Source organism: Balaenoptera physalus, assembly GCF_965194825.1.
Source record: "Balaenoptera physalus genome assembly, chromosome: 2".
Lineage (NCBI taxonomy): Eukaryota > Metazoa > Chordata > Mammalia > Artiodactyla > Balaenopteridae > Balaenoptera > Balaenoptera physalus.
In genome coordinates this window covers 118,375,616-118,397,788 of record NC_138883.1, presented here as the reverse complement: position 1 = coordinate 118,397,788, position 22,173 = coordinate 118,375,616, and the positions used below count along the sequence as shown (strand labels likewise).

At 43.3% G+C, this 22,173-nt stretch overlaps 1 protein-coding gene across 1 annotated transcript; it reads right to left on the bottom strand.

Annotated features, from left to right (window-relative positions):
* Positions 1–11,382: 11,382 nt before the first annotated feature.
* LOC309654902 (ubiquitin-like protein 7) lies at positions 11,383–17,378 on the bottom strand. Its single transcript, XM_082449488.1, has 5 exons — positions 17,298–17,378; positions 16,987–17,036; positions 16,573–16,740; positions 15,855–15,977; positions 11,383–12,512 (listed from the first exon to the last, which is right to left on the bottom strand). Exons 1-5 carry the CDS (start codon positions 17,326–17,328, stop codon positions 12,231–12,233), a joined length of 654 nt encoding a protein of 217 aa, XP_082305614.1. The 5' UTR covers positions 17,329–17,378; the 3' UTR covers positions 11,383–12,230.
* Positions 17,379–22,173: the final 4,795 nt, after the last annotated feature.

Sequence of the window (22,173 nt, the reverse complement as noted above, 5' to 3'; positions counted from 1 at the left end):
TATTTAAGAGTATGTTGCCAGCAATATGCCCTGTCACCTATACAAATACTTTATGGTGTGTATTTCCTACAAACCACAATATTCTCTTGCAAGAAGTACAACACAACCATCAGAACCGGGACATTGACAATGATACTTCACTACAATCTAACCTACAGAGCCCATTCAAGTTTTGACAATTGTCCCAGCAATGTCCTTGCAAAAGAATCCAACCCAGGATCATACCTTGCTTTTGATTTTTCATCCCTCTTTAGTTACCTTTAGTCTGGAACATTTCCTCAGTCTTTCCTTGATCTTCACGACCACTTTTGATGGTAACAGGTCAGTTATTTTGTAGAATGTCCCTTGATCGGGGTTTGTCTGATGTCTAGATTCAAGTGATGCATTTTGGCAAGAATATCACACAAGTGATGCTGTGTTCTTCCTACTGCATCCTATCTGGGGGTGCACAATTTCAATTTGTTGCATTCCTTGTGATGTTGACTTTGTTTACTTGATTCATTTTATGGTGATGGTCTCTGCCAGACTTCTTAGCACTCAGAATCGAAGATCTGGTTGCTAAGTGGGCTCCTTGCTTTGGGATGCTGCTGCCCCCAGTCCCTCTCAGTGGATAAACCTAGGGAAAATGTTTTATATACACATACATACACATACACATACATTGTTACCTATTTATATGAAATGAAAACCATTCCAATTCCAATCCAACACCACAGGGTTTTTCTAGTTTCTCCATTAAAATATTTGTCCTTTCATTAAAAAAAATTTTATTGAAGTATATTTGATTTACAATGTTGTGTTAATTTCTGCTGTACAGCAAAGTGACTCAGTTATACATATATACATTCTTTTTCATATTCTTCTCTATTATGGTTTATCACAGGATATTGAATATAGTTCCCTGTGCTCTACAGTAGGACTATATTGTTTGTCCTTTCATTTTTGATAGTGGCTCCCATTATCCTAAAGACATTTACTTATTTGATCAATCCCTTTGTATCTTCTGTGTCACCACCGTCCAGCCCCTTCATGAACTCTCTCCTCACCTGGCTTGGACTCTGACATTCCCAGCTGGGCTGCTGCCACATGCCCATTGCCCTGTAGAAACCTTCCTCACGCTTGGACTGTAGTACCTCACTCTTGACTACCTCTGATCTTCCTCTCCCCACCATGGACTCTCCCCTCACTCTGCTTGAGCTCTGACACTCTACTTGACACTTATTTTTGTAAATGGTATAAAATGGGGGTCTAGATTTTTTTGCTGGTAAATAACATCAGCACTGTTTATTATTTAGTCATCCTTTTGTCACTGAATTAAAAATTCATCTTTCATATGTTATATTCTTATAATCAGATATCTATTCCTGGATTTTCTAGTCTGTTACACTGGTTCATTTGTCTATCCCTATCATACGGATTTTTTTATGGTAACTTTATAGTGTCCTCTGATATCTGGTGAGCCAAGTGCACCTTTAGTGTACTTCTTCCTACATTTAATGGCTATTCACAGGTACTTTATTCTTTCCAAATGAATTTTAGGATAATTTAATCCAATTAAAAAGAAATATGTGGGGAGTATATAGGAATTTTATTAATTTTACATAAATTTGTAAAGTTGACCTTTCTGAGACATACCCAAGAATGAAACAATGAAGGCATTCAATGCCTGTTCATTGTTCAGATCTTGTTTCATTTATTTATCCAACATTTATTTTTGTTGACCACCTACCACATGCTAAGCACTGTTCTAGATGCTGGGGATACAATTGTGAACAAAACAGACAAGGTCCTTGCCTTTTGCAGTTTGCATTCTAGTAGGGGGAGACAGGTAACAAACAAATATATAATACATAACACAAGTAAATATGTAATATATCAGATGGTGTTAAATGCTATCGCCAAAAAAAAAAAAAAAAAAAAAAGAGTCCAGTTGAGAGGGATATAGAATGCTGGGAGGAGGGTTGTTTTTCTATTTAGAGTGATAAGGTGATGTGGTGACATTTGAGCATCGCTGTGAGGAGGGATCCATGCATTCCAGGCAGAGGAGATAGCAAACGTAAGGGCAGGAGCATGCTTGGTGTGTTATATGATCAGAGGAAGAGCAAGAAGCCCAGTGAGTGAGTAAGGGGTAGTTGTGTTGGGGCATAGTGAGGACTTTGGTTTTAACTGTGAGTGAGAAGAAAAGAGATTCCTGAGTTTTGAGCAAAGGAGTAACATGATCTAATGAAGGTAATAAAAGATCATTCTGGTGGACAGGAGTGGAAGGAAGGAGACCAATTAGGAATCTCTTAGGATAATTCTCACTCGAGATAATGGCGGCTTGGACGAGGGTGACAGAGGTGGCAAGAAATGGGGGATTCTGGGGAATTCCCTGACGGTCCAGTGGTTAAGACTCTGAGCTTTCAGTCCCGAAGGCGCAGGTTTGATCCCTGGTCGGGGAACGAAGAGCCCACAAGCTGCGTAGCACCAACCAAAAAAGAAAAAAAAAAAAGTGGGGGATTCTGACCCGCCTGACTCAAGTGCCGCCATAGTCCACCAGAGGGCACTACATACGTGTCCTGGTGAGGCGGAGCTGTGACAGCCGGTCCTTCCTTCACCCTCCCATAATGATAGGTTGTGGTATCTACCTACATAACAGCTACCCCTCCCCTTTTGATTTTATTCGAGACTGTGGAGTCTCCAGCCTCAAAGGATGAGTCATGATGGTATAAGCACCATTTCCATCTCCATGATGCTGTTATCTAATGTCATAACCTTCTTTTCTTTCCAAGACCCTCCACTCTATCAACCTCTCCTATACACGTACATGCATCAACTAGTTTATTAAGGCATCTGGGAGAACAGATTTACTGGTTGTGACTAGGAACTCCCTTCTTTGCCCTTATTTCTTTGGGGAACATTGCCTCTTTAAACCTATAGTGTTGAAAAGAAAACGAAATAATGTTTTTAAAAATTTAATTTATGTGCATGTAAAGAAAAATTGAGACAAAAGAGTTTACAGCAGCACCATCCAATAAAACTCTAATGGGCACCACATATGTAATTAAATTTTAACTTACACATGTAACCAAATTTTTAAAAGTAAAAAAATAGTTTGAAATTAAGTTTAATAATGTATTTTACTTAATCCAATATATCAAAAATATTATCATTTCAAAATGTAAACAATATAAAGTATACTTAATGAGATATTTTACATACCTTTTTTTCATACTAGGTCTTCAAAATCTAGTGGGTATTTTACATTTACAGCAGGTCTCAATTTGGACTGGCCACATTCCAAGTGCTCAATACCCACATGAGGCTAGTATCCACTGTATTGGATAGTGTAGGTTTTCAGTGTGTGGAAAGACATCTTATCATCCCCCCAGTACTCATTTTTCTCTTTCTTTCACTGTAAACCCTCCCCCTCCCTCCCCCTCAAGTTTAACAATGCACATGGCTGTCCTGCCAGAGACACCATTTCCCAGCCTTCTTGAGAGTTGTGTGTGTATTCATTTTCTATTGCAGTGTAACGAGCTACCACACACTTAGCAGCGTAAAACACCCACTCATTATCTCAGAGCTCTGTAGGTCAGAAGCCTGGGCTTGGCTGGGTTTTCTGCTCAGGGTTCCACAAGGCTGAAATTAAGGTATCCACTGGGCTGGGCTCTTACCTGGAGGCTCTTGGGAAGAACCTGCTTCTAAACTCATTCAGGTTGTTGGCATAATCCAGTTTCTTGTGGCTATGACTCCGAGGTCCTGTTTCCTGGCTGGCTGGGAGCTGGGAGCTGCTCTCTTCCTACAGGCTGCCTGGACTCCTTTTCGTGTGCCCCCAAACTCCTCACGCTTTGAATCTCTCTGACGCCCCCTTCAGCCCACCAGTTGGAAAAACCCGTGCCTTTAAAGGGCTTGTGATTAGAATAGGTCCACCTGGATAGTCTTCCTTTTGAACATAATCACAGGAGTGAGCTCATTCAAATGGGATTATACCAGGGCAAGGGGCGTTTGGGACGTTCTAAGAATTAGGCTTCCAGTTGCTCAGGCCAACATTTTGGGTGTCATCCTTGTTCTCTTGCTTTTCCTCAAACCTCACTGGTCAGTGATCAAATTCCGTCAGCTCAACTTCCAAAACACACTCAGAATTCAACCACTTCCCATCACCACCTCTGCCGTATCTTGGGCCGGCCATCGTCATCTCTCATGTGATTAGTGCCGTAACCTCCTACTGGCCTGCCTTCAGCAATCTGTTCTCAATACAGCAACCAGAGTGATCCTGGTACAACGTATGCCGGACCATGTCATTCCTCTGTCACCCCTTAATGGCTGCCCATCTTAGAATAAAAGCCGAAATCCTTAATATGTACTGTAGGCCCCATTGTAGTCCTTGTAAGGTTCTACTTTGGTTTCCTTATTAGCTCTGCATGTGACCTTCAAATCCTACCACTTGTCCCCTCTTTCACTTCACTGTAGCCTCACACTCCTTCTTGCTATTCCTTAAACATGTCACGAAGTCCTTTAGGGTTTTTGTACTTGCTATTCACTTTGCCTAGAATGTTCTTTCCCCAAGATATCTGCATGACTAGCTATACACACACACACACACACACGGGAGACTTCGTATTCCCCTACCTTGCTTTATTTTTTGCTTCTACTGTAGTACTTTTTGCTATACTACATACTATATTTTTAATTTGTATCTTGTTTGTCTCCCCGCTAAAATATAAACCCATTAGAAAAGGGACCCCTGTGCCCCGCACCTGCCAGACACATACCTTTTGTTCATTATTATATCAACCTGACACACGGTAGGAACTCAAAATTGTTTGGTGAATGAATAATAACATGAGAGGGCGCTGATAGGAGTTAAAGCATTCTAAGGTCCTTATATTGTTTGGAAGGAAGATACCAATATTGATTAATTTTAGACTTTGCTAAGCTAAATGTGCACGCTACATTTTTCAGGATTACCACTAAGAGAACAGAAATAGAACTGTGACTTCAATGTCAATGAGAAGGGAAGGGCAAAAGAGAAAATTTCAGCCAGTGGAAGGCAGGAATGAAGAGAAAGCAGCAGAGATATGATACAAAGAAATCACGGAGCTTCCTGATTCCTGTAGAATAATGGCAGATGCCTAAATCCCTTCACAATCTTCCAAAACCCACACAGATCAACAAGGAAAGCAAATTACACCACCCCAGCCCTCACCTACAGCATCCTAGGAGAGGGAGAGTACCTTGAGCCTCAATTTACATGTAAATGGAGAGATAAATATCTGAAACCAGCAGAGCCACAACATCAGCTAGAATTATCCCAGAGGGAGAGAATCCTATTGTGAGAGGGGAAACACTGAGGTCAGGTCTGAGACCTGGTGGATCAGAGCACTGGCTACTGGGTAATCGAAAGGAACATTCGTGAAAATTGATGATATATTAGGTTGCAAAAGAAAATCTCAGTAAATTTATTTATTTATTTATTTTTATTTATATTTTACTTTTGGCTGCATTGGGTCTTCGTTGCTGTGCGCCGGCTTTCTCTAGTTGCGGCGAGCAGGGGCTACTCTTTGCTGCAGTGCGCGGGCTTCTTACTGCAGTGGCTTCTCTTGTTGCGGAGCATGGGCTCTAGGCGCGTGGCTTTCCGTAGTTGCAGCACGCGGGCTCTGTAGTTGTGACTCGCAGGCTCATTAGCTGTGGCACAGGGGCTTAACTGCTCCTCGGCAAGTGGGATTTTCCCGGATCCAGGATAGAACTTGTGTCCCCTGCATTGGCAGATGGATTTTCAACCACTGCGCCACCAGGGAAGTCCTCAATAACTTCAAAAAGAGCAGTAATATAAACAGCATTCTCCAATCACAATGCAATAAAAGTATAAATTAATAACACAATTAAAAGCAAAAAGAAACTTTCACCTAGAAAATTTTAAAACTCTGTATTAAGCAACTCTTTGGTTAATAAGATAATACAAACCAAAATTGCAGAATTTTATAAAATAGCAATAATGGAAACACAGCTTATCTGAATCTATGTGATGCTGCAAAAATAGTTGTTAGAAGGGAATGTATTACACTAAATATCTAGGTAGAATTAAACATCAATTTAAAAGCTACAAAAATAAAAGCAAAGCAAACCAAAGAAAGCAGAATGAAGGAACTATTAAAGATATAAGCAGAAATTAATGAAAATAACAGAAATTAACAGAAAAATAAAATAAAAAGAATAAATAAATCCAAATGCTGGTTCTCAGAAAAAAAAGAAAAATCAGTCAAATGGACAAACTACTAGCTAACCTAATCAGGAAAAAAAGGGAAAGAGCATAAGTATGCAAGATAAGAAATGACAAGGAGGAAATAACCATTGAAAGAGAAGAAAAATTAGGGCTTTCCTGGTGGCTCAGTGGTTGGGAGTCCGCCTGCCAATGCAGGATACACGGGTTCGAGCCCTGGTCCGGGAGGATCCCACATGCCACGGAGTGGCTAAGCCTGTGTGCCTCAACTACTGAAGCCCGTGTGCCTGGAGCCTGTGCTCCGCAGCAGGAGAGGCCACCTCAGTGAGAAGCCCGTGCACCGCAACGATGACCCAACACAGCCAAAAATAAATAAATAAATAAAATTAAAAAAAAAAAAGAATTTAAAGAGAAGAAAAATTAAAAATCTTAAGATACTACTTTTCACGAGTCTAGACAAACACATCTGAAAATGTAGATTAAATAGATAACTTCCTAGGAAAATGTTATTTACCAAAATTGACCCTAATAAATATAAAAAATTTAAATAAATTAAATAATTATTCCTCAAAAATTCACAAGGCCCAGAAGAATTCATAGGAGAATCTACCAAACCTTCAAAGCTACTTAAAAAGTTCCAGAGCATAGAAAAAAGAAACTCCCACATTATTTTTAAATAACCACATGCAATTTAAAGAAATCAAGAGGAAAGAGTAGTCTTTGACGTTTATCCACATATTTACCATTTCCGATGCTCTTCATTCTTTCCTGAAGATTAAAGTTTCCATCTGGTTCCAGGAAAGAAAAGGAGAAATAAGAGAAAAGGAGAGAAGTAGTGATACTTATAACCAGAAAGCAAAGCTTTTCGAGATATCTTTGGCAGAGTTTTGCTTATGTCTCAATGGCCAGAAAACTTTGATGTGATTTTTAGATGGGCATGTTGCCTTCCTAAACAAATTCAGGGTTCTGATGTTAAAGAAGACATGGAGAATGCTTATTGGGTAGGAAGAAAGCAGTGACTGCCACAGTCTACCCTTTTGGGTATCCATCCTTCCATATATAGAATATGCTCCCTCCCTGATGGGGACAGTTCCAAAGTCTCATTCAGACACTGCATCCATATCAGAAGCCAGAGTCTCTATCCCATATGCAGTTTTCTCCACTTAGCCCTGATGTGAATCCTTATACAAAGTCCAGTAACCTACAAACTAAAAGCCAAGTTATTTTCCCCCAACATATCCCATATATAATATTGGAGAAGGAACAAAATTAAACTTCCACATGGGAAAGGGAAGAATGGGAAACACATCAAAGCTACTGCAAATATTAGAGCTATGGGCAAATATCAGATTCTGCTAGACAGGAGCAGCCAGGACTCCCTGCTGGATAGTAATTTCCTTACTCAGCCAACCTACTCTCTGGGAGAAACTTTTTTGACTGTGCTCTGTGGTCCAAGTTCCATCTGCTTTTGAGATGACTTCTTGTGCATTATCCTCTTTAACCATATCTGAAGTGTAACTTTGGGGTGGATGCCCTTTCTGCTGTGTGTGTTTGGGGGCCTGGGGTTGAAAAATGATAAGGTTTTGCTGGTCAGGTCCTTAAATTTTCATTTTTGGTGCTATGATTCCCTCAAAAATGTTGTAGGCTTCCAGTCTATTTGCCTCTTCTTCAATCCTATGTGTGAGTAACCACAGCTGAAGCTCCTATGTAGCCATAGTCTGTAAACCTGAAAACCCTCCTCTATTACGTGTTGGCCTCTGTGCTCTGCTTATCCTTCTAGCCTTCAACTTAATGCTCACTGACTTGAGACAACTGGAAACAAAAGGCTCTAGGAGGAGGAGAACACTTTGCAGACCCCACTTCCTCTGTGGAGTGGTGATTCTTAAAGGAAGGTGCTTAGGAAAGGCCCAGGACACCAGTCTCATCTTCTAAGCTATTGCTTGGTGGCCACCACTCCTATTTGGAGAACAGAAGCAATGATCTTTTTCAGCCCTGCAAGTCTCCAAATTATGAGATGTTCACTCAAAGGAAATTTGCAGGCCCTAGCCAGAGAGCCTTCCTTAGTGAAGCGGTACTTCCTTACCTTTTTTATTCAGCCTGTATAACTCTAGCTCATTGGTCTCTCTCAGGACTTTGTTGACAATAGAACGAAGTCACCAGCACATGCCAACATTCTGAATCATTCCAGCTATTTTCCCTAACAAAACAGACTTGATTGGCATGTTCTATGGTATCTCCCATAGAAGAACAAATTGACCAAATGTTCCACCACTGCCTAACAAGGTCATTGGCATTCCAGTTTGTAACACATGTACACTCAGAACCCAAAAGCCCATCTCTACCACTCAACAAATCCACATTTCAGATTATATTACTTGCAGCATCCCAGTTCAGTATACTGAATTCTCTAAGTGATAGAACTGCATTTGGCTGCATTTAACAGAAACCCAACAAAGTGGCTAAACCTATAAGGGGTTTACTATTCTCATGTTACAAGGAGTCTGGTATAGGCAGTCTGGGAACTGGTACAGCTGCTCAAGGAATCAGGCTCCTTCTATCTTCTTCTGCCATCCTTAGTGTGTGTCTTTCGGCTTCAAGATCATAATTTGGCTGTTACTCTTCCCGCTTTGAAGGCAGGAAAAAGGGGTTTGGGAAAGGCACAATGCATGTGCCAGTTGAATCTGCCCTCTTTCTTTTTTAATCAGGAAATAAATCACTTTTCCAGAAGTATTACCAGGGACTTTCAGTAGTATCTTCTTGGCCACATTGCCACCCTTATCTCCAGGGGAGTAGGGGAGACAAATATTTTTAAACTACGAATAAAAAGGGGGTTCTGTAAGTAAAGAAGAAGAGACTAGGGACTTCCCTGGTGGCGCAGTGGTTAAGAATCCGCCTGCCAATGCAGGGGACACAGGTTCGAGCCCTGGTCCGGGAAGATCCCACATGTCGCGGAGCAACTAAGCCCGTGCGCCACAACTAGTGAAGCCCACACGCCTAGAGCCTGTGCTCCGCAACAAGAGAAGCCACCGCAATGAGAACCCTGCACATCGCATGGAAGAGTAGCCCCTGCTCACCGCAACTAGAGAAAGCCCGCGTGCAGCAACAAAGACCCAACGCAGCCAAAAATAAATAAATAAATAAATAGATTTATTTAAAAAAAAAAAAGAGAGAGAGAGAGAGACTAGATATTGGATAATCAGTTAGTTCTGCCAGACCAATGCAAACTGTTTTACACAAGAAAAGGAATATCTCGGCTCAAGTAACTAAAAAGTCCGGAAGCTGTGCTTGCTTGATCCAATGGCTTAAGAAAATCACTAAGACTCCGGTTTCTCTTCATCTCTCCACTCTGCCTTCCTCCATGTCAGAATAAACTGAGGCTCATTCCCCCTGTGGTCCTCAGATGGCTCCCAAGGCCACAAGCTTTCTCATTCATGCCCAGTGGGAAATATAGAGTATCAGCATCCCAGCATCTGTAGCTGACATGCTCAGCCCATCATTGGGCTCAGAGGATGGAATGCACGGAGTGGCTTGGCCTAGATAGTGAGCTCCAAATCTACATCTAGGATGGAACCACTGCAGGAACTACAAGGATCGGATTCCCCAACGGAAAGTATGGTCTGTTGAAAAGGGGCCAGGGACCTCGGGGAAGGAGGTGGGGAAATGGATAATAAGAAGACAACCAACATATGTCCTTAGGGTAGCTAAAGAAGAAGGAGTCAGTCAGAAGGGGGATTAGTTAACAGTGGAAACACTGAAAAAAAGGAGGGTCTCTGAAGCGACATTGTCAGTGTTCATCTGAGCATTGGCTGGGGAGAGGGAGGTCTCATCCAAGGTCATATCCTGTCCAGTTCCAGTGGCAGATCCATTTTTACTGCGAGGGTCTTGGAAGCACACTCCTGCTATTCTCAGCCCCCCACTCCCATTCTGGTGCTCTGGTTCCAGCTCACCATGCAGCCTTCTGATTATATTTGACTTCCCAAGTTGTTTTCTTACAGGGAGTGAGTATCTTAATCAGAGACTGGAATGCTTGGCAATTCTGGTTCATGGTGTGAATTAATACATCAGCATTCTGATTTTTAAATTTGCTTTTTTTTTTTTTTTTGGCTGCACTGTGCGGCTTGTGGGATCTTAGTTCCCCAACCAGGGATTGAACCTGGGCCCTCGGCAGTGTAAGCATGGAGTCCTAACCACTGGACCGCCAGGGAATTGCTCAGCATTCTGATTTTTACATTAATTGCTGACTCACTGTGTCAGCAAAAGCTCTTTTCCGAGCCTGTGTGGCTGAGGACCAGACCCCGAAGTCCTGGTGTTTCCAGAACATCTGACAACTTGTGAGTCTATTAGCAACAAGCCAATGGGTTTTCCTTGAAGATCCCCACATTGCATGTGTCCAACCCATTGTCTATTTCTTGCGTACTGATTTGAGGTTTCCTAGAGTTCAGGGTCTTATGCTGGAATCCCACTGTATCATTTCTGTTGCTGGAATGATGCAAAGGCTGGGTTAGAGCTGATGCAAAGTTCTTTTTCATCTTCAGGATCTCTTGCTGTGAGCCTCATGACCTGCCTAGCTGCCCTTTTGATCCTACAGTAGAAGAGTCTATGCAGTACAAACTTGAATCTTACATGAACAGACACTTCACACAAGAGGATATTCAAATGTTTATATGAAAATATACTCATGCTCATTAGTCATAAGGGATATGTAAATTAAAATCAAAATGAGATATTACTACATACCCATCAGAATGGCTAAGATTAAAAAGACTTGGGAGGGGCTTCCCTGGTGGCGCAGTGGTTGAGAATCTGCCTGCCAATGCAGGGGACACGGGTTCGAGCCCTGGTCTGGGAAGATCCCACATGCCGCGGAGCAACTGGGCCCGTGAGCCACAACTACTGAGCTTGCGCGTCTGGAGCCTGTGCTCTGCAACAAGAGAGGCCGCGATAGTGAGAGGCCCGCGCACCGCGACGAAGAGTGGCCCCCACTTGCCACAACTAGAGAAAGCCCTCGCACAGAAACGAAGACCCAACACAGCCATAAATAAATAAAATAAAAAAAAAAAAAAAAGACTTGGGAATTCCCTGGCAGTCTCTGCACTCTCACTGCTGAGGGTCTGGGTTCAATCCCTGGTCGGGGAACTAAGATCCCACGAGCCACACGGTGTGGCCAAAAAAAAAAAAAAAATTTAAATTAAATTAAATTAATTATTTATTTATGCATTTATTTATTTTTGGCTGTGTTGGGTCTTTGTTGCTGCGCGTGGGCTTTCTCTAGTTGCAGCAAGCGGGGGCTACTATTCGTTGTGGTGCGTGGGCTTCTCATTGCAGTGTCTTCTCTTGTTGCAGAGCACAGGCTATAGGCATGCGGACTTCAGTAGTTGTGGTTCGTGGCCTCTAGAGCGCAGGCTCAGTAGTTGTGGCACAAGGGCTTAGTTGCTCCGTGGCATGTGGGATCTTCCCGGACCAGGGCTCGAACCTGTGTCCCCTGCATTGGCAGGTGGATTCTTAACCACTGCGCCACCAGGGAAGTCCCAAAAAATGTTTTTAAAGACTTGACAATACCCAGTGTTGGCAAGGATGTGGAGAAAGTGGGACTCAACATTTCTGCTGGGAGTGTAAAGTGGTACAGCTACCTGGGAAGTCTGTTTGGCAATATGTATTAAGCTGAACATACATTTATCCTATATCCTGGCAATTCTACTCTTAACTATGTATGGAACAGAAATGCATACATATGCTCACCAAAAGACATATGTAAGAATAGTCATTGCAGCATTATTCCTAATAGTTCTAACTGGAAAATAATCCAAAAGTACATCAACAGTAGAATTAATAAATACATTGTGTTATATCCAAACCATGTTATACTATAAAGCATTGAAAATGAAGGAACTACTACTGCTATTCACAGCAAACTGGAAGAATCTCATTAATATGATGTTAAATGGAAGAAGCCAGACACGAAAGACTATATATGGTATAATTCCATTTAATGTTTTTTTTGTTCGTTTGTTGTTTTTTTTTTAATTAATTACTTAATTAATTTAGTTTTGGCTGTGTTGGGTCTTCGTTTCCGTGTGAGGGCTTTCTCTAGTTGCGGCGAGTGGGGGTCACTCTTCATTGCAGTGCACGGGCCTTTCACTGTCGTGGCCTCTCTTGTTGCGGAGCACAGGCTCCAGACGCGCAGGTTCAGTAGTTGAGGCTCACGGGCCCAGTTGCTCCGTGGCATGTGGGATCTTCCCAGACCAGGGCTCGAACCCGTGTGCCCTGCATTGGCAGGCAGATTCTCAACCACTGCGCCACCAGGGAAGCCCTATGGTATAATTCCATTTAGAAGAAGTTCAAGAGCAGGCAAAAGCTAATCTATGGTTAGATGTCAAGGTAATGGTTACCTCTGGAGGAGGAGGTGGGTAATGACTGGGAAGGAGCCTGCGAGCTGCTTCTGAGTGCTGCTAAATTCTCATTTTTGTTTTGGGTAGTGACTATATAGATGTGTACACTCTGTAAAAAATTCATCTGGTTATACAAATGATAATTTGTACACTTTTCTCGGCTGGGCTGAGTGACATGTCTATAGGTCGTCTGATAGACAGCTCACCTAGGCTGGCCTCTTCTAGAGCAGTTTAGGAGACTCAGCTCTGCAGCATGTCCTCTAGCAGGCTAGCCCAGTCCTGTTCTCCTGGTGATGGCAGTGGTGCAAAAGGGCAGCTCCCAATGTTCAAGTCCATTTCAAGCCTCTGCTTTCATCATACCTGCTAACATTCCATTGGCCAAAGCAAGTCATGTGGTGAAAGCTAGAATCAAGGGGAAGGCAGGTTACTCCACTCACGGGCACTGCAAAGTTATGTGGTAAAGGGCATGGATCTAGGGAGGATGATGAATTGGGCCATCAACACAATCTACAACTTGTGGGAGAAAGAAAAATGAAGTTAATGACAATATAGTGAAACATATATGATAATTGAGAGAAGTACAGGGTGCTTTAAGGGCGCAGAAAAGGGCACATTTTATATGTTATCTGATATTAAAATTATTCACGGAAAAATTTACGCATGGACATTTCCCCTTCGAGACTATGAACTTCTCGTATATGCTTCATTTTCACATCTTCCACAGCTCCTGGCATAAAGTAGGCACTTGAACATTTGTGAAATAAATGTTCAGCCATAAAGGTAGTAATTTCTTCTTCACCCATTTTTATTTCAGGCTCTAGCAGAAGAAAGAGACCCACATATGCAGCAAGACATATTTTTATATTTTACAATCATTTTAGTGAACTCATAATCTCCATTACAGAATAGGCTCCAGTCAAGTGAAGGGTTGGAGGAGTTCCAACAGAGAGATGGGTGGAATCATGCAAATTTTGATGTGTTCCCTTTTTCTGGTGGTGGTTGGGTGTCTTCTATGTATTTTTTAATATTGCAGTTAAATATACATAACATGAAATTTATCATTTTAACCATTTAAGTGTACAGTTCAGTGGCATTAAGTACACTCACATTATTGTGCAACCATCACCGCCATCCATCTCAAGAACTTTTTTATCTTCCCAAACTGAAATTCTGTACCCATTAAACAACAACTCCCCATTCTCCCTGCTCCCCAGCCCCTGGCAACCACCATTTTACTTTCTGGCTCTATGAATTGGACTACTCTAGGTGCCTCATAGAAGTGGAATCATACAGTTTTTTTGTGACTGGCTAATTTCACTTAGCATAATGTCCTCAATGTTCATCCATGTTGTAGCATGTGGCAGAATTTCCTTCCTTTTAAGGTTGAATGATACTCCATTGTATGTATATACCACATTTTGTTTATCCATTCATCTATTGATGGACACTAGGGCTGCTTCTACCTTTTGGCTATTGTGAAGTAATGTGCAAAGCAAATTCCACCGAAGTATGGAATTCTGGGGTGGAAAGTGCCTCAACACTCAATTTGAAAGAGAGATGAGGGACTTCCCTGGTGGCGCAGTGGTTAAGAATCCTCCTGCCAATGCAGGGGACTCAGGTTCAATCCCTGGTCCAGGAAGATCCCACATGCTGCAGAGCAACTAAGCCCGTGTGCCACAACTACTGAGCCTGCGCTCTAGAGCCCGCAAGCCACAACTACTGAGCCCATGCACCGCAACTACTGAAGCCCTTGCGCCCTAGAGCCTGCGCTGCAACTACCGAGACCGAGAGCTGCAACTACTGAAGCCCACATGCCTTGAGCCTGTGCTCCGCAACAAGAGAAGCCACCGCAATGAGAAGCCCACACACTGCAACACAGAGTAGTCCCCACCTGGTCGCAGCAACAAAGACCCAACGCAGCCAAAAAAAAAAAAAAAGAAAGAAAAAAAAGAAAGTGAGATGAATCATAGCTACATTAGGACCATATAGCTAAGACTCATGACCTGATTAACTTTCACCAGAGGTTTCTGATAATGATACCAGGAAGAAAATAAGTATTACTTTTCTGAGGGGATTTCCCTGCTGGTCCAGTGGTTAAGAATCTGCCTTCCAATGCAGGGGATGCAGGTTCCATTCCTGGTCAGGGAACTAAGATCTCACATGCCGTGGGCAACTAAGCTTGTGTGCCAGCACAGCCAAAATTAAAAAAAAAAAATTACTTTTCTGAGGGTGATAAATCTGGCTGAGAATTTAGGTATAGGATGAGACATTAAGCCAAGCTTCATTATTATTTTAATTTTTATTTATTTATTTATTTATATATTTTTTGGCTGTGTTGGGTCTTCATTTCTGTGCAAGGGCTTTCTCTAGTTGCGGCGAGCAGGGGCCACTCTTCATTGCGGTGCGCAGACCTCTCACTGCCGTGGCCTCTCTTGTTGTGGAGCACAGGCTCCAGACGCGCAGGCTCAGTAGTTGTGGCTCACGGGCCCAGTTGTTCCGCGGCATGTGGGATCTTCCCAGACCAGGGCTCGAACCCGTGTCCCCTGCATTGGCAGGCAGATTCTCAGCCACTGCGCCACCAGGGAAGCCCCAAGCTTCATTATTAACCCCAGCAACAATATCCAGGGTGTGGCAGACACCATGATTTCAAACTAGTCTCAGGGGTGGAATGTCATAGGTGGACTGACATAGGCCATTTCTAAGGTTGGCTGCCTCTGCCTGGACACCATGTCCCCTCAACCAAACAGCCCTTCCCTGCCTGGCTAACCTCTAACTAATTCTTTGACAGTCAGTCCAAACACCCCTTCCTCAGAAAAGCTTTCCCTGACCTAGGCTCTCACCTCAAGCCTGGGCTGGGCTTCTTGCCCTGTTGCTCCCTCACTGCAGTAACTGCCCGGCGCCCCTCCATGGCAGGGATGAGCACTGGCTCGTCTCTACCCCAGAAGCTGGACCCAGGCCTGGTATATACATGCTCAAGGCTCAGTCACCGCTCACAGAATGGGTGAGTGTCTCTTCAATTAAAACTGCCACAAGTATTCAAGCCAGGTGGTCAGCGGAGCCAGGCCGTGGTCACTGGGTGCAGGAGTGGAAGCCACAGGGACAACTGCCCGTGCTGGGAGCATCCTCTCCTGTCACACTGCCACGCGCCAGCTGCTCCTGGAGCAAAGCAGGCCAAGTGGGAAGGGCCTCCAGAGAGCAGAAGAAAGCTCAGTGTCCAAAGTAACTAAGAAGCCACGTGAACATCAGGAGTGGGGAAGACTGACCTGAAGGCTGGGCTGTCCGGAGGCCTGCAGCGCATGCTGTAGAGCTTGGCTGAAGAGATCATTGGTGATGGGTGTCCCTGACTGGACGCCGGACGACATTGGGGAGGTCCCTGAGGAATGGCCCTAGAGACAAACCAGGGTCAAAACCAGGGTCAGTGCCACGCTCAGAGCCACCTCAGTCTCCCAGCACGTACCCACTGCTGTCACATAACGCCAGGGTGCCCCTGGGTGCCCAACGACTGCCTCCCAGCAGGGGCCTGCATGAGACAACCACACAGAGGTACCCAAAAGCTCTCGATGTGGGCAGGGAAGGTTCTGTTCTCTTTTGCTCCAGGGAGATGGAATGGAGGCCCCGACCTAGCCTAGGACCCAGCACTGGGAGAGATGGCCTTGGAAGCTGGAGTGACTGTCACCAGGAAGGCTTAAGCCTGTGATGTTTGGCCACTTTCAGGGACAAGGAAGGGTATATTATGTGACGGGAGGTTCTTCCAAAGTGCTGGCAGGAGTTAATCAGGCCCGTGATGAACCCCAGACTTCTAAGCCCTAAAGGCTGGTGAGGGGAGGTCGCCTGAGCTGCAGCGGGAAACCCACCAGGGCTCCAGGTAGAGTTCGGCTCAAAGCAGATCTAGCACCAGGATCAGCAAAGGTAAATCCATTCTACCACTGGGACCTTCTCCCTTAGGGGCCTGGCCTTGATCTTCCCGCCCTCTCTCCATACCTGGGTGCCAGGAGTTGGCGTGTGAGAGCTGCTCTCCGGAGTGCTGGCCAGGGCCAGGGCGGTGGCCAGCTCGCTCTGGGTGATAGGCCGGGGCCCGGCAGCTCCACTGTACCCCAGGGAAGCTGGGCGGGAGCTGGGTGTGCTGCTCGAGGGTGTGGACCTGGCGCTCTGAACAGGAGAGGCACCAAGAATCAGGGAAGCAGCCCTGTGACATTCTCAGATGAACCCCACCCCCGCTCCAGGAACAGCTCTTGGGGAACCTCCCCAAGCTGCCAGGTTCAGACAGCAATAGTATGACATAGCTGGGTCACCAAAGGGCCTCCGATCACCTCCCAGCTGGGGCGTGCCAGGTCCCAGGGAGGGGTGCATCCCCAGCACCAACTCCCCCAAATGGCAGGCAGCCAGGCCACTTACTGGGTGAAAGTCATCCTCATCATCAGAGAGCCCTTCAAACAGGAAGCCACCTGGAGGAGGGAGAACAGATTTCAGGAGGAGGAACAGAAAGGCACAGGCGCAGCTCCAGAATCTCAGCTCTAGTTACTCTCCAAATTCATATTTTCATCTCTCCCCTTGGAAAATTACAGGACAGATGCACTCCCTGACTCAAACGGAGAGTTCCCGAGGAACGCCCTCTGCCAGCACTATACATAGCTGCTGAGTAAAGCAAACCGCTGGACCACTGCCCGCTCCCGAGGGGGCCTGCGTTCCACTGTCCTGGGGCTCACCTGGCATATCCCGGTACGAGCTGGAGGGCATGCCCCGGAAGAGGAGTCGCCCCTGTGCTGTGGCTACTGGCTGCCGGCAGACTTTGAGCCTTACAGCTCTCTCTGGCATGGCAGCTTGCACACTCACACACTCACCCAGACTCACACGCTCCCCTCCCCGTAGGCACAGCCCGGGACCCTCAGAGCCATTTGCACGCACTTCCTGTGGCGCCGCACACTCCTCACTCACCCAGGCTGCATCTAATCCTGCGCCCCGCCACTTGCGCCGCGCTTCTTACCTTTCCAGATAGCAGAGTATAAAATATATTTATAATTTGGTATACAAAATATCAATTTGCAGAGACGTGGATGGACCTAGAGTCTGTCATACAGAGTGAAGTAAGCCAGAAAGAGAAAAACAAATATCGTATATTAACACATATATGTGCAATCTAGAAATATGGTACAGATGAAACTTTTTGTAGGGCAGTAATAGAGACGTAGACGTAGAGAATGGACATGTCGACACAGTGGTGGAAGGGGAGGGTGGGACGAATTGGGAGATTAGGTTTGACATAAGTACACTACCATGTGTAAAATAGATAGCTAGTGGGAATTCCCTATTTTCTTGAGAACTAGGATTCTCAGTGTGGAAAAGGAAAGAAACATGTAATATACAAAAGGTTACATAAACCCCTGTAGTCTTGAATTTGAAGTAGCAGTATAAATTATTTCTATTTCTATCTTTATAAACATAGATCTATAGATAGATATAGATCTAGGTCTCTCCCTAACTCTCTCCACTGAAGCAGCTTAGAAATAAGGACCAATCCCGTAGAAATAAGCATCCCTAGTGCCCAGATTGTGGTCTTGAAATTCAATTTCCCACTAAAACCCATCTGAGCTTTTCATTTAAAAAAAATTTCCCCCCCCTCCCCCCGTCCCCTTTAGAGCTATCAGGCTCTAATCCAAGTGTAGAGATGTATGCTCAGGCTATGAAGCTCAATACTTTGAGAACTGCCCTGAACGTTCAATTTGGCCCTGGGTTAACCTCAGCCTGTTGGATCCCTAGAATCTCTGGTTCATTGAGGAGTGAAGGTTTGTTTACATGTGAACCTGGAAATGCAATTCAGTTTGGACCTCTTAGTGTACTGTACCCTTTTAAAAAAAATTTTTTTTTAAATTGGGGTATAGTTGCTTCATTTATTTTTTATAAATTTATTTATTTTATTTATTTATTTTTGGCTGTGTTGGGTCTTCGTTGCTGCGCGGGCTTTCTCGAGTTGCAGTGAGCAGGGGCTACTTTTCCTTGCAGTGCATGGCCTTCTTACTGCGGTGGCTTCTCTTGTTGTGGAGCACGGGCTCTAGGCGTGCGGGCTTCAGTAGTTGTGGCACGTGGGCTCAGTAGTTGTGGCTCATGGGCTCTAGAGCACAGGCTCAGTAGTTGTGGTACATGGGCTTAGTTGCTCTGCAGCATGTGGGATCTTCCCGGACCAGGGCTCGAACCCGTGTCCCCCGCGTTGGCAGGCGGATTCTTAACCACACGCCACCAGGGAAGCCCTATAGTTGCTTTATTTATTTATTTTTTTAATAAAGATTTAATTTTATTTATTTTTGGCTGTGTTGGGTTTTCGTTGCTGTGTGAAGTCTTTCTCTAGTTGTGGCGAGTGGAGGCTACTCTTCCTTGCGTTGCACGGGCTTCTCCTTGCGTTGCACGGGCTTCTCCTTGTGGTGGCTTCTCTTGTTGTGGAGGATGGGCTCTAGTTGCGCGGGCTTCAGTAGTTGTGGCACGCAGGCTCAGTAGTTGTGGCTCGCGGGCTCAGTAGTTGTGGTTCGCAGGCTTTGTTGCTCCACGGCATGTGGGATCTTCCCGGACCAGGGATCGAACCTGTGTCCCCTGCATTGACAGGTGGATTCTTATCCATTTCGCCACTGGGGAAGTCCCCATCTGAGCTTTTTGAAGAAATGGCTCATTGTTGTGTTTGGGGCAGGAAATGTAAAGATGAGCCTGGAACTCTTGTCATGCCAGACAGTAAGGCAATAATCAGAAAATTTTAGGTTAAGTGTTAAACTGCCTCAGCCACAAGTTGAAGAGGCTCCACTGTGATGGTTACCATGGATTTCAATATAAGCAAATGCAGGTAAATATATTGTGGAAAATGGGAGCCATTTTGGAGAAGAAAGGTAAAATTATAGAGGAGGGGAAGACTAGAAAAGAATATGTAGGGTTGAATTGGAATTTGAAGTATTGGTATTAGAACATATGTAATAAAATATACTCCAACAAAAATTAATGAAAAAAAGAACATTATACATGTTATTTCATATATGTAACATATATATGAAACAGAAATATAGATGAATGGGTTTTTGTGTGTAAGTATGTATTTCATAGGTCTATCCACTGAGAGGAACTGGAAATAATGACATCTCAGTGACAATAAACACACCCAGACTTGGATTCTAAATATTATTCACCACTAAAAGGAACCAAAACTGTTTGGATTAATGACTGATATGACAAACTTTGTGAAAATCTCCCAAATAATTTATGAAAACAGCAGTGAGGTGATCAGTCTCCACCTACCTGTGACAGTTGATGAAATTTAAATTACATCTGTGGATTAGATGGTAGAACTGTATTAATTTCTTGATTCTAATGGGTTGTACTGTGGTAGATAGGAGAGTGTGTCCTTGTTTTCAGGAAATAGCCACTGAAATATTTAAGGGTAATGGGGCATCATATCTACAACTTGCTTTCAAACAGCTTGGGGATGGGGGTGGGAGAATAATATATATAGAGAGAGGGTGAGAAAAAATGATAAGGTAAATGTTATAAAATGTTAACAGTTGGGGACTTTGGGTGGTTAAGAGGGAATTATTTCATACTATTTTTGCAACTTTATTGTAAACTTGAAACTACTTTAAAATAAAAATATCACATTCTCAAAGACAATCTGAGCACATGGGGAAATATTCAAGTTAAGTGAATTATGCATTAACATATGCAGTATAATCTAAATTTTGTTGAATACAAAATTTATTTAATTCAATACAATTACATTTTTAGAAACATTAAAAACGTTAACAATTGTCATCTATTAGGGATAGGGCCATGTTAAAGCAAAATAAATTTGGAGGACTTATGCTACCAGATGCCAAGACCTACTCTAAAGCTACAGAAATCAAGTTGTACGGTTAGTGGCACAAGGATATGAAAATACATCAGTCGGACAGAATAGAGTCAGAAATGGACCAATAGATAACAGTCACCTTATTTATGACAAAGCTGCCAGTAAAATTCAGTGGGGATGGGATTAAAAAAAAAAGTACTTCTCATCAATTGATACCCTATGGAAAATAAGAATCTTGATTCCTATCTCACTTTATACATAAAAATTAATATGAAATTAATCATACACCTAAATGTGAAAGATAAAATTTACAGAAGAAAGCATAGGAAAATATCTTCATAATTAGGGCAGAGATTTTTTAAATAGGACACAAAAAGCTCTACCCATCAAAATAAAATTTCGTAAATTAGACTTTCAAGAAATTCTTTAAACATCCCATTAAGAGAATAAAAATACAACCCACGAACTGAGAGAAGATATTCACAATATACGTTTTTGACAAGGACCTACATCTGTTAAGTTCTTAATTTTAGTGACAGTACTTCTTATTTCTAAAAGTTCTTTTTGGTTCTTCTCAAATCTGTCTGTTCTTTTTTTATCATGTGTTATTCTTTCTTAAAGTCCTGATAGCTTCTTCAGTGACTTTAATAAATTTTTTCATGCTTATTTTACATCTCTTTTTTAATTGACTTCCTAATATCTAACATTTTTGGTGTTGTGACTTGTTTGTTCTGCTCTTTCTTGTTTGTTCTGCTTTCTCTTCCATGAATATTTGTTAATTCTTCTTGTGAAATCTTCAGTTTAGCTTTCTCCTTTCCTGTTGGATGGCATGAGTTTTGGTAGTGTTGCTCCAAAAAGGATTTATATTTGCTTTACCAAGAACCCCAGGACCAATTTCTTTTAAGCGTACTTTTTTAAAAAAAAATAAATTTATTTATTTTATTTATTTATTTATTTTGGCTGCGTTGGGTCTTCGTTGCTGCACACAGGCTTTCTGTAGTTGCAGCGAGCAGGGGCTGCTCTTCATTGCGGTGTGCAGGCTTCTCACTGCGGTGGCTTCTCTTTGTTGTGGAGCATGGGCTCTAGGCATGTGGGCTTCAGTAGTTGTGGTCGCGGGCTCAGTGGTTGTGGCTCACGGGCTGTAGAGCACAGGCTCAGTAGTTGTGGCACATGGGCTTAGTTGCTCCACATCATGTGGGATCTTCCCGGACCAGGGCTTGAACCTAAGTCCCCTGCTTTGGCAGGCGGATTCTTAACCACTGCGCCACCAGGGAAGTCCCAAGCATACATTTTATTGTATGTAAATTATTTCTAAATAAAGTTGACTTAACAAAACTTGAGAAAATACCTAAGATAACATTTTGAGGGACATCCCTGGCGGTCTAGTGCTTAAGACTCCATGCTTCCACTGTAGGGGGCACGGGTTTGATCCCTGTTTGGGGAACTAAAATTCTATATGCCACACACCATGGCCAAAACAAAACAAAGATAACACTTTGAGCATGCTAACTTAATTATTTTATTTTCATGTCTTTAGTTTTTATATTTTTTATTCATACAGATCTGGTTTTTGTTGCTTTCTGTAAAAGAATGAACTGGATTAAAAATTTTAAATTGTAGACCTCAAGTGACATGTTATTTGCCTTTTTCCCCCTTAATAAAAAAGCAGACCAGCTAGTCAACCTCACTCACCCAAAAGTCACTCACTACACACTTCCTCCTGCCACTGAATCTTTAATCTCTTAATAGAATGCCCTAGTTTA